This window comes from Chaetura pelagica, unplaced genomic scaffold (genome assembly GCF_000747805.2).
Source record: "Chaetura pelagica isolate M959 unplaced genomic scaffold, ChaPel_1.0 scaffold109, whole genome shotgun sequence".
Taxonomy (NCBI): Eukaryota; Metazoa; Chordata; class Aves; order Apodiformes; family Apodidae; genus Chaetura; species Chaetura pelagica.
In genome coordinates this window covers 5,342,294-5,355,312 of record NW_009970725.1, presented here as the reverse complement: position 1 = coordinate 5,355,312, position 13,019 = coordinate 5,342,294, and the positions used below count along the sequence as shown (strand labels likewise).

Below are 13,019 nucleotides of genomic sequence, written 5' to 3'. Positions count from 1 at the left end.
CTCGTGGCTGGGAACGGCGTGTCTCCCGTTCTTTGGAACGCACGTAAAATCGATCGCCCTTGGCGGCCCGAAAGCAGGTGAGGGTAGAAGAGCTCGCCAAGAACGGTATCTCGGCTGGGTGGGGCTCGTTAGGATGCCAGGAGGAAGAGGAAGGCAGACAGGAGTGCTCAATGTCCCGCGTACTATCTGTACTAATAAATTGCATTAGGTTTTTTTGAAGCAGAAGTGCCAGGTGGGAAAAATAGATCATAAAAGTATGATTTAGTGCAAGTCTTTATTGCCTTAGGTAAGTGATACCGGGTCCTTAACAACCCAAGTGACTTCAGGCTTCCGCCTGCCCTGCCCTGACTGAGTCATCAGCCCCAAGACCTTCCATTCTGTGAGACACCTTTTTAGGCTGTTAAGCGTTTCATAAGATCCTGAGACCAAAAATCTGGTTTGTTTAATTTCGACCGATGCTTTCTAGACGTTTTTACAGGGAGCTCTCCTGTATAGCTGCTGCATTGTTCTTCAGCTGTTCCCCTTCCCAGGCTGGCCAGGTGCCTGCAGGAGTCAGGTCACCACCCTTCAGACAAAGGCGCGGGTGGAGACCGGGCCTTGGGCTGTGCCAGGAGCTGCCAAGGAGCAGGGAAGGGCTCAGCAACGGTTTGTTGGTCACACAGGCGGGTGCTGCAGCTTGGGACCTTGCTCTCCGAGCACAAGTTCCAGCAAAATCAGGTTTGCTAGCTGGAGAGCTGTTGCCTCATAACTTCAGTGTAGAGTTGTGGCTGGCCACAAGTCAGCCAGCAACAGTTAGCCCGGTTCTTTGCACCCAGCTGGGAGTTACAGTTTGGTTGGGAAATGGTTTATCCTTGTTTTGCTCGAAAGAGCAGTGGGAAACATGCAGAAACTTGTACAAAAGTTTTGAACTATTCTTTCTGTAACACCCGAAGCCACAGCATCCTGGTGAGCTTGCACTGGCTCAGGATGATGTTGGGTTTGCCTGAAGAAAAGAGGAAAATTTTTTTCTCAATCCTCATCATCCGCAGCCTCAGCTCAAGCTGGGACAGCGTGTAATGCACTGTGAGTGAACTTAGTTTGGTGCATATCTGGTAGAATACTGGAGCAAATAAAGCTGCCTTAGTTGGTTGGTGTCAGGAGAGAGAGACACTGCTGCATTTCTTGTTTGGTTAGTTTTTTTGGGTTGTTTTGTTTTGTTTTTCCCTAACCTGGACAAAGGCATTCAAGTGGCAGAAAGTCTAGTGGCTTGTTTGAGAACATCAGATTAGGGTCATTTGGATCTTCTGGCCTGCAAAGATGGCATTGATAACTTCAAAACCTTTAGAAACTACTGAAAAACAAAATCAGTCTGAAAGTAGTGTCTTCGCAAAGCATTTTCTATCTTAGAATCATCGAGAACTATAAATTACTCCTCTGTTTTTTCTGAAGGTATTTCTTGGTTGTCTGTGCTCCCTTCCTGCCCATAGGCTGCATCCCTCTTATCTTCAGCCCTGGGTACATCACAAAGGTCACAGCAGCTTTCCCTGGGTCCCTGCCTCCAGGCCTTTTCCAGGGATGTCCGGGTACACCAGACAGGAGTGTACCCTTAGGGCTGGGCTCAGCTTGGCAGGTATCCCGGGCACACAGCCAGAGCCGTGTGCCTGCCGGGCGGGCACGGCTATCGAGGTTTATGAGACTGGGATTTTCTTAGGTCATTTCTCAACGGGATGGACATTGACATCTTCCTGCCTTTGAGTGGAAGAAGAGTTGACAGGTGTACGAGTCTTACTAGGCAAGTAGTAACGATTATTTTTTCTCTGACTGTCTTGTCAGATTGTAGTTCCTTGATGTTTAGGATGTTAGGCTGGGTGTGATCAAATCAGTCCAGAATACGTTAGGTCGCTATTGTAATGTCAGAGCCAGTATCAGTTGTTTTACAAAATTGATAAACAAGTTAAATAAAAAAATAAATAAATATTAAAAAAAAACACAACTAACATGATGCTTAGTTTTAGAAAGAACAAAGGTGAGGTAATTCAAAGCAGCCTGGCTTGTATCACCAGTAACATGCTGAAACATGGTAACAGTTTTGTCAATCATCTGTGCTTTGATTCAATGACTTAGTACTGTTCCAAAAAGGCAGGGGGAAACTAGCACTAGGGTGAGATATGAAAGCAGGTGAGAAATACATAAGATCGTGTTGAACCAAAGTGGTATTATTTTGGACTCCAGACTTCAGAATAAAGTTAATCTGCCCAGGAGAAAGCAGAGAAAACCAAAAAATGCAATCAAAGTTCAGGAAATCTATGAACTGAGAAAAGAAAGTAGGTAAGATGCATTGTAGGTTTTGAGATATATGAAAGGTAATTGTGAAGAAAAGGGAATGACACTGTTCCGTTGGAGTGTTATCAATGTGGCAAAGAGGAAGATTCAGTTTGAGATTAAGACATCTCAATATAGGTGTTTGAGTTTCTGCTATGGTAAATGGGGATGCAGTGGATGCAGAGCACACCTGTTGGTTTGGATCAAATTGTGCTTTCAAAGCAGATCTGCGGAGTATGTGAATCTGATCTCTCTGGGGTGAAACTGCTTTGGCAGATGCATCCGTGTGCTCTTGGGCGTTTGGTCTATGGGACCAGGCTAATTCTAGTATGAAGTTACAACCACAAAACATGGGTTGTGTCATGTTAGGTTCTCAGCAGCAACTGCTTTGCTCTACAAATCCTCCCGTATTGGGCTTACAAAGCAGGCATAGCTTCAGTCAGTGGAATCCAAGAGAGAAATCGGTGATGTGGGCTGTCTTTGGGGCAAATTGAATTGCTCTCTAATGCCTTTGTCTGTGTTGGCTGTATGTCTGTTGAGTGTAACAGAAGCTTAGGCATTTAGCCTTCATTTAGACATGTAGATTTGTGTGTCTTAATCTGAAACTGCATCTCATCCAAACAGCAATATGATCAACTTGCGAAGAGCTGAAAATTAGGATAATAAAATTAGGATTAAAATTAACAAAAACGTTTTCATCTGTAAGGCTAGCTAGGCACCTCCTTAGGTTAGCTAGGGAGGCTGTGGGACCTCCATCACCCATTTTTAAGAACAGTTTAAACAGTTGTCAGGAAGTGCTTAGTGTAGTTCATCTCGCCCTGGGGCTGGGAGATGGACTAGTAGATAATCTTGGATGGTGTCTTCAGCCTGCTTCTCTGAGTGTGGAAGATCTCCAGTTGCCCATGGTCTTCAACACCAAACTGACTCACGGAAGGTGCAAGATCCAGATCTCCTGACACGAAGCCTACATGGAAGACCACATTTCTAGGACTTACTGCTTCATGGTGTAGCAAATACTGACACATACCCTCTTGCCTACTCAGTCTGCATCTTTGCAGCATGAAACTGAGCTGTGTGTTCAAAATGTGCCTTTTAGTCACCTCTTGACTATACTTGAACATGAATTTGGACAAGAGCAGCCTTGCACTCTCTATGCACAGCAGTCACTCCTTTCTTTACCCTCCCCTCTTGCCTAATCCTGATGCTTTCCTGTGGTATTTCATTCCATTTCTATTACTTCAGACCTGAGGTTTTCCACCTTTTTTTTTTTTTTTTTTTTTTCTGGAACCATCATCCAGTTTTCTGCTGACAATGCTTTTTTAGCAATGTGTCATCAAGAGATGTGATCAATAGATGTCTGGTTTTTGTGCCAAGACTGTGATCCACATCAAATGACTTTCAGGTCTTTCATGATCTTACTAACCCATTTAATAGAAGGCCCTAGGATTTAAAAAAAGGAAAAAAGAATATCATCATTCAGGACCTGTTAGATATGTGACTTTTCCTTTTTCCTTGAAAAAAATGTCATTGAAAAGTTCTTTCCCCTTTTTAATTTTTTTTTAACCTTAACACATTTTCAATAAAAATGCAATATCCCTTTATATATTTTCCACATGTATTTCTGCATCTCATAAATAAAATTGTAATTCTTAAACACCTTTTGTAGATATCTTAGAAGTCCCTTATGTGGTTACCTATGGACTACAGACTGAAAAGTACAAGACCAAAAGGTTTTTTTACTGTCATAGCAATAAAACAGAATGTTTTGAGGCTACTTTGCTACTAAGCAAACAAACTGATTTTTGCTTTCAGTTATCTTAATGAAGGACTTTCTGTTTAAAATGATTAATGGGATTTTCTCTGCTTTCTTCATATGCATCTCAGTGGAAGACTTGCTTATTCCTGGACTTCAGACATTTTTCTTTATACTGTGGTTCAGAAACACTTTTGCCTTCAGTTTACCAGTAAGAACAAATAAGGATGTTCACGTTGACATCTTGACAGCTATTCACATTCCAAAAGAGTTGCAGCTTCAATTGGAAAACCTTGACTATAAACAAGAATTCTCCTCTTACTTCTGCTAGTACAATCTCATTAATCATGAAAATAAATTTTGGAAATCCATATAACTAATAAAAGCAAATAAGATTCAGAATATTCATTAAAACGACTTGGTCTAAGGCGTAAGATCACAGAATTGTTCTCATGGGAAAAGACCTTTAAGATCGAGTCCAATCACAATACGTATCTGTTGAGGAACTCAGTGCTTGGTGATTTTTGTCTTCAGAATGTATACATTGGGAAAACTGCCATTCATAAAACAGTTTTGTTCTGCAAGTTGAAACAATGGTCTGCTAGGTTGCTCAACATAGTCCACTGTATTTTTGCATTGTGTGGGAAAGAGATAAGATTTTATTTATTTTTTTTTCCAAAAGTGCTGTCATCAGTACAGAAATCAAGGATGAGTCAGAGGGGTGAACAGGGAGAGCCAGATTAACAGTCTAGAAACTGGCCAAAGAGAATATAACTAAATACTCCCTGACTTATTTCAGTAGGAAATAATTTTTTCCATGCCTGCTTTGCCTTTGGCATTAATATTAAAAAAATAAAAATCACCTAAGATGCAAAATTTAGGTAGATGTAATAGTTCTGAGAACAATAAAATAATTCTATACAAAGCTCAGAAGCTCTTTGTGTTGATTTTTCTTGTTGTAATAACCTACTTTTTGCTTGTTGTTATTTCCTGATACCTTCATTTTTGCACTGTTTGTTTAAGGGGGTTTGTAACTTGTGGAGTCTTTGCTGCGTGGAGAATGGACTTAAAGACAGGGTCTCTGGTAATTTGGCTGATGGCTCCAGTTCCTTCCATCTAGCATCGTGTTTAAGGGCTTGCGTAGCTGTCCTGGTGCATGAAGAGATGGGCAGTCCCAGGGGTGGATGTTGATGGACCAGGTTTTGACAGAGCAAGCATGATTTCCTCGCTAGCATGAACATGTCTCTGCCTTGTTTAAGTAAGGGGTGTAGTGTGCCATTTCTCCTACCAGCAAGGTGCTAAGTAGAGAGCTGCTCCTGTCACTTTATCTAATCTGTGGTGTCCTCTTATGTGGCTGGTGACCCACCACAGCCTGTAGAATCCACGATTTGCCCAGGAAAGGGAGCTTCTCCAGGGTGCGGCTGGCACTTCAATAAATTTCCCATCCTTTTGGAATGCTGAGGCAGTATTCAGAACTAAGAAATGGATGTTTAAAAATTAATATTAGATCTGCATTTATTTCTTAAAATAATAAATAAATAAAGAAATAATGATTGCTTATTATCTCTTTACTGCTGGGAGAAAAGTGAGAAATTTAACAATTCTATAATTATATGTTTTTAATGTGAATGGTTATGGGTAAATTTTTCAGAAGCTATTATGGTTATATATTTATTTTTGGGGGTCAGATGCCCTTTTCCTTAAGGTTTTGATGTTCTTATGAGGTTGGTTACATCCGTTGAGTTTTACTACTGCTGAAGTGACATAGAATTGATTATTATAACTTTCATTGCAGATCTGTTTGAATTACGGAAGTGGACTCTATGTGAAGGTAGGAAATAAAGGAAAACTGCTTTGCTTATGTCTGAAAAAGGGTTCTCTGAGCAAAAAGCAAGTGTCAAAGGCATGTCTTGCTTGAGTTGATAAATATCTTGATATTTACCATTTTCTGAAACATGGAAGCTGTGTAATGAATAATGAAATCATAGAATGCCAGGTTAGAAGGGACCTCAAGGATCATCTGGTCCAACCTTTCTAAATTAAAAGCTGAAACGAAATGAAATGAAATGTAATGAAATGAAAGCCAAGATGTAAGTGAATAGATTCCTGCATCCATTGAACTATGTGGTCTTCAACTTTGAGAAACATCCCCTAAAATATTACATTTGTAAATACCTTTTTTTAACTCTCTCTAAATTAAATAAACTATTATTTTATGGAGGACGTTAGTTGTGGAAATATTTCCAGTTTTTGATCTGGAAGCCAAGAGACACAGTAGGAGCTAAGTTGGACAGGACAGAGGGTGTCATGCAGATTGAGAATGAGGGGTAGTTGAGTAAAGATAACAGAAGCAATGGATGGGTTGAGTAGAGTTTGAATACAGGGCACTATTTGTGGGATGGTTAGGAGGGTAATAAGGCAGAAATGGTTGTTTAAACAGCCTTAATGCCAAACCTCTTCCTACATCTGATGACAAGCACTTAAATTTTCCAGAACAGGTTTATTCTCACTAACGCCTGGTCATGGGAACTTGCTCATGTATTTAAAACCTGTCATACCTAATTCAGTCTTGGTGAAAAGACTAGTGTAGTTTTCCCCTTCAAATAACTTGAGAAACAGACAGCTCTTAGATTGTGGTGTGGAAAGCTAGTGTTGCTCTATGTTTTCAAAGTTACTAGATATTGAAATAATAAAAGCCATTCAGAAGTCTTGAGCTACAGCAGCAATAAAGCATTTGTCTGAAATGGCTAAATGTAATGCTGACATTGAACCTTGTTTTTTCACAGGTTTATAATCGAAACGGCAGAAGCGGTGTGTTGTCTCACCCCAACAGCCTAGTCAGGCAAAAACGAGAATGGACAGTCCCTCCAGCTTTCATACGGGAAGAGGAGGACAATTCCTATAAGAATCCAATTGCTAGAGTAAGCCCAGAAAAGAGATAAATACAGAATACTCATAAAAGCAGAGATTAAAATGTAAAATAGCAGTGTGGCTGCCCTAAATACATGCACAAATATTTATTGAATTTCTTGCTGTTTCCTTCCTTCAGCAGATGAGTTGCTCTTGCGACCTGTTTTGGCTCAGTCTTTTCATTTCCCAGTCACCAATGTTCATAAAACTCTCAGGAATGCAGTATCTTTGAGGTTTTTATTACACTACCCCTACTCAGCTGTGGTTGAACTTGGCAAGTGGGCCCCAAAACTGCTGGTGGTGACTGGGCAAAAGGGTCTACATGGAGCATGATTATGCATGCCTAATTTTTCAGGAAACAGAGCTAAAAAAACCCCAGGGTGTTATCCTTTGTGCAAGAGTGTTGTCTATTTCGTTCAGAACCACTGTTGAAACCGCAGATGGTAGCAGGGTGTTACCCTCTGCTTGGGCTGCCCCTTGATGGTGATGCTGGCACAATGCACACGTTTTTTCCCAGATGTTTCAGATACTTGCTGACAGCAGAGGAAGGGTATAACCTCTAGTCTGTGCAGCCCCTTCTACCTGTTCCTCTCCAGGCGTGACCTTTCTTCCTCCAGCCTATCACTTCCTCAGTCCTGGTCCCAGTTGCTAGTTTGGGTTTAATCTCCTTTAAAAAGTCATTTTTTTTCCCAGGCTTTGCTCAGATAACTTCAGTCTTCTCTGCTCATCGTACTGTTCCAGGCTCTGTTTTGTTTTGGTTTTTTTGGGTTTTTTTGTTTGCTTGTTTGTTTTTTCCGTAATATTTCTCCACGTTTTATTTGCCCCCAACCATTTGATCAGCCAGTTTCCTTCTTCCCTCGTTCCAGTTTCTTATCTTATCATGGTGGTTTTCTAGCCTTCCCTTGCACTTCTGTTCTATCTCACTCTCTTTGCCCAAGCAGTCCCAGTTTTCTTCTCCTACACAGCTCTCCAATCCATGGTTTCCAGCTGTTGGGCTGCCCATCATGTTCCTCATCTCCCTGCACAAGATCCCCAGACAGAACTGAATCTTCCTACATGTGTTTCAATATCTCTTACGCTCAAAAGAGTGCATGAAAATGTGTTGAATATTAATTTTTGTTTGTTCATGATAAAAATAGCAAAAATACTTAATTTGCATTTTTAAATGTTGTTTTATTTACCAAACACTATTTGATCTGTTTTATTCTTGCTAGATACATTCTGATCTTGAAGATACAGGGGTAGTGGTGACTTATACTATATCTGGTCAAGGAGTAACAGAACCCCCTTACGGATTATTTGTTATCAATGGAAAGACTGGAGACCTGAACATAACAGGAAGGGTTGACAGAGAAAAGACGCCAATGCTGCTTGTAAGCTGAACAGTAACTTTCTCCTTATAGGTGTCCTTCACTCAATCTATTATTCTTTTTTTCAAATGTGATTGTTTCAATTAGTTTAATCCAATTTCTCATTATTTATATGTCTATGTATGCTCATATTTATAAGCATATTATTTATGCTTCTAAAATGCTTACATGTTGTTATATGTATTTTTATATATGCATTTCTGTTTAGCATATGTATTTTTATATATTACAGTATTTTGCTTATTATTTCTATCTGTATTATTCCAGCTCAGAGGTCATGCCCTAGATAAGAATGGAGCAAAACTGGAAGAGCCAATAGACCTACCGATTAAAGTCGTGGATATTAATGACAATTTTCCAGTATTTTCACATGAAGTTTTTGTTGGTTCAATTGAAGAATTAAGTGAAACAGGTATAACTATCTTTTTTTTTCTTTTTTTTTTTCATTTAGCTTTTCCCCACACATGCAAAGGCACACGGGAATACATCCTTTGCAGCAGCATATCTGCAATAACATTTTCTTGCTTGTGTAGGCCAGATTATCCGTGTGTGAATGCAAGTTTTTATTCAGGGCTAAGCTGCATGATATGATGATGGGGAAGTATCCACATAAAGGCAACAGAGAACACCACTTCCTCTTATGTCATCTTTGGTGTGGTATCAAAGCTACCGCAAGTCCAGCAACCAGGGTCCTTCAGCAGGTTTTTGGAAATTTTTTCTACTTTCTGGCCTAGCAGTCCCAGTTTATTTGGGAGGGACTTCACTCCTATGCTCATGAAGAGCTCTGCTTTATCTATGGGCTAGAAGGGGACTTCATTGTTAAAGTACATATGGCTGTGACCTAACCCTCAAAGAAAAGTTAGTGGCAGTTTTCCTACTGATGTCAATAACCATAAGAGCAACAGGTTATTTCCCAGAAGATACAAAAAGCTGGAGTAAAACAGTTAAGTACCTGACACTATGTCATTTTCAATATGACAATAATCTGAAGAAACCAGTTATTGTCTGTCTGCATGGGTGAGGTTTTGGGGTCCCTCAGCTCTCTTTCAAGTCACTAGCAGCTGTATGGTCATTGCTTCTTTGCCTGAATTCCAGCTAATGTTCAAAGTCAGGCGCTGAGTGCTGAGGTACACCCTTTCCTCAAGGACCAAAATCCTGTGCCATGAGTTACAAGTGTATTGCACAAAGGGATCCAGCGTGTATTGTGACTGATGCTGTTGGGAAATGCAGCTTGTTGTTCAAAAACTTCTTTCTTCCCCGTACAGTATCTACAGTTTTCTGACAGAATTGTTGTGACAATTCAACCTGATGTGTAATTCTGGTGCACTGACTTCTTTGAGTTAGAGATGTGTTCATAGAGTGTTTTTGTTTGTTAGAGGTTATACTTTTAACATGTGCTATTAGGATTTTAGGAAGGCTTCTTCAGCTCTCCTAAATAAATAAATAAAGGCAAGTGCATCTAACAACAGTATCTTTATCTCTGACATAACAGCAAAAATACTTGCCAGTGCATGGCAGTGTAAACATGCTATATTTTGTTTGCTTTTTCTAGGAACAATTGTAATGAAGATAAATGCAACAGATGCAGATGAACCAAATAACCTCAATTCCAAAATTGCTTTCAGGATTATTTCCCAAAGCCCTAGTGCTGCATTCAGTATGGATAAGAATACTGGCGAGGTTCGAGTAGCAAAAATAAATCTTGACAGAGAGGTAAAGAAACAACACCATTTTTTTATGTGTCAATAGCAGTCTCCTGGTGCCTTCTGTGTCACTTTCAGCTCCACCTGCCTGGTGGGAGAGCTGGGCCTTTTACCTTCCTTCACCTCCTTTAGGATTAAAGCCTTCTCTGGCCGATGCATGTTTTTCAAGAATTGGGATGGGGGTGACAGGATCAAGGTTGTATTCCCCCTTTTATCTCTCTTGCACAAGCACCAGCCTGATGGCTGTCACTTTCTGTCCCTCCCATGCAGCCAGGACAGCAAGGGGTCATTTCTCTGTGCTGGAGAGCATATGGCAAAGACAACCCAGATCACCATGAGGAAGCTTCTCAATCTAGGTTTTTGTAGCCTGCGATGGAAATCATGATGGAAACAGGATGGGTGCTGATGGGAAACAGCATTGAAAGCCATGTATTACTAGCAACTTTACCTGTGCTTGCATGAATTTTCAGTGGCCAGCAGATGGTGATCTGGATGTTAGCTCTGGGGCTGAGAGCAGTACCTCTAGCCCAATCCTGACATGCAGGTTATTACTGCCCCTGTCCCTGTGTATGGCTCTTAATATTTTTTATTTGCCACGTGAGTGCAGTCTAACAGTTTGTGGGGGAGATGCAGAGTCCCAAATCCTTCTCAAGCCTCAGCTTTACTCCAGCAGAGCCTGTGAAGGTAGTTGTGTATGAGATTTACTAGTAGCTAGGGAGAAAATGAGTTAGAATTGGCCACAAGAGGGACTACCAAAATGTAATAAAGGGATTACAGCAAAGGAAAAAAATGTATCCTGGTTTGAACGTTTGTTTCTTATCATGGCAGACAGAAAGCAGCTATTCTTTGGTGGTGGAAGCAAAAGACCGTGGTGGTGAAATAGGTGGGAATGCTGCAACATGTTCTTTAGAAATCAAGATTTTGGATGTCAATGACAATCTGCCTGTGGTTGAAAGTCATGCAGTAAGTACATTTATCACAATGATTGCCATATTTTGGAATTTACACCTGCCAGTATGCCATTGTTTAATACAAAGTTGTGCAAACTTTCTTGTGCTGGTGAAAGAAAGTAAGTCGTGACATCTTTTTAAGGAAGGGTATTTTTCAATTGCAGTTTGAAGGAAGCGTTGAAGAAAACCAAGCAAATGTGGAAATTCTGCGAATAAAAGTATTTGACAAAGATGAAGAGTTTTCTGATAACTGGCTGGCAAACTTCTCATTTGTTTCTGGAAATGAAGGTGGCTTTTTTCGTATTGTAACAGATACACAAACAAATGAAGGAATTTTGACTGTTGTGAAGGTTAGTATATTCTTTAGAGAGTGTGCTGTAAATATTAGAATGATTAATTCCCTTTAAGTTGGCAAACAAATCACTTATATTCAGTCAGTATGTAAACTAAATTTACAGGGTGGACACTGCTCCTTTGTCATATTCTTTGCTGATGACTTCAACAATTAACAATTTTGTCCAGCTTTACCATTTACAATCCGTATGATCTCAAATATATCAAGTCAGGCAGAAGTCCCCAAACTTTCTTTGTCAGGCAACAGTGCTAAGATATACCTACAAACTTTCCTATATTTTTGCTCTCCTTTCTGATCTCCATTTAAATTTCTTTATTTCTCATGGCCACAGATAACATTGCAGGCAACACATACTCTGTGAGCTGTGGGGTACTGACTATTCTGTGAACTTTGATAAATTGAAATTATGAAAATATTTTCCATAACGAGAAATGTGTTTTATTCATTTTACTCCCCTTTAGTCCACAAGAACTATAGATGCACATTTCCTTAAGTACCTTTTTTCTTCTTTTTTTTTTTCCTGCTCTGGTTTCCTTATCTGAAAACTGATAATTGTAATAATTTATAAGCATTATTAAGTAAATAAATTTGCTTTATAAAGAAATAAAGGAGCCAGGTAGCAGAGCACTGATTCGCTGAAAGACAGAATACATGGATAGGACTCTGCACCAAATTCAAATTAGTTTGAATTCAATAATGCAAAGGCATATGTCATCCATTAAAAATAAGAAGAGTAATTTTCTTTGTGTACTTTTTAAAGAGTTGAAGCATTATTTATTGAGACTAACATGTTAACCAACAGTTCTTCTTTGCACTCATAAGAAATAATATTTAAATATTAAGTGCATTAATCTTATCCAGGCATTAGATGCTGTCAAATTCTGAGTGATTTTTTAATTATTTTTTTTTTTATTGCTCTAGGAGCTGGATTATGAAAAAATGCAAACCCTAAACTTGGGCATTGTTGTTACAAACAAAGCAGAGTTCCACAAGTCAATTAAACACAGTTTTAAAGCACAAACAATTCCAATCAAAATTAAAGTGATTGACGTGCGGGAAGGCCCTGTATTCCCTGGTGGTACAAAAATCATTGAAACAAGTGAGACAATGCAGCTAAGACAGGTTATTGGACAGTATCAAGCCATTGATGAAGACACTGGAAAAATAGCAAAGCAAATTAAGTAAGATTCTTTGTATTACCATTATAACTATGTCAGAAGTCACATCTTATTGCAAAAATGTGTATATTGAAGCGAAATAATTTCAAAGACAGTTGCTTTCTAATATGTGTAGTTCACACCTAACCCAGCATCATTGTCAATAGTCCATTATGCAGAAAACAGCTGACTTGAAAATGCTACTTCTTTGGTCGTCTGTGGTGAGAGATGAGTGTTTGGACTGAAGTTGTCTGTGCTTTCACACTGTTTGTCATGCCTGTCTGCCTTTGAGAGCAGATTTACTCATCTGAGTTAATCATCTGCAGAAATGTTAGGGGGAAATATGCAGAAGCATCTAGCAGCTGGACAGAGAGGTTGTAAATTAGATAAGGCCCTGTGTGTATTTAGAATGGCTCTTAGCTAAAATGTTGAATCAGCACCGTGGCTTTTACAAATGATGCAGACCAGAAGAGGTACATACCCAGTGGTGAACCCCTCTCCCCAGTGCCTGTAATAGAGT

General features: G+C 39.7%; 1 protein-coding gene across 1 annotated transcript in view; it reads left to right on the top strand.

Moving 5' to 3' along the window:
- Positions 1-13,019, top strand: part of DSG2 (desmoglein 2) — a 26,604-nt gene that overhangs the window by 4,895 nt on the left and 8,690 nt on the right. Inside the window, exons 2-11 of the mRNA XM_010006899.1 lie at positions 467-645; positions 4,363-4,384; positions 5,850-5,885; positions 6,841-6,975; positions 8,179-8,337; positions 8,602-8,746; positions 9,887-10,047; positions 10,866-11,000; positions 11,152-11,337; positions 12,264-12,523. Coding sequence (XP_010005201.1) covers positions 467-645; positions 4,363-4,384; positions 5,850-5,885; positions 6,841-6,975; positions 8,179-8,337; positions 8,602-8,746; positions 9,887-10,047; positions 10,866-11,000; positions 11,152-11,337; positions 12,264-12,523 — 1,418 coding nt within the window. The remainder of the gene's footprint in view (positions 1-466; positions 646-4,362; positions 4,385-5,849; positions 5,886-6,840; positions 6,976-8,178; positions 8,338-8,601; positions 8,747-9,886; positions 10,048-10,865; positions 11,001-11,151; positions 11,338-12,263; positions 12,524-13,019) is intronic.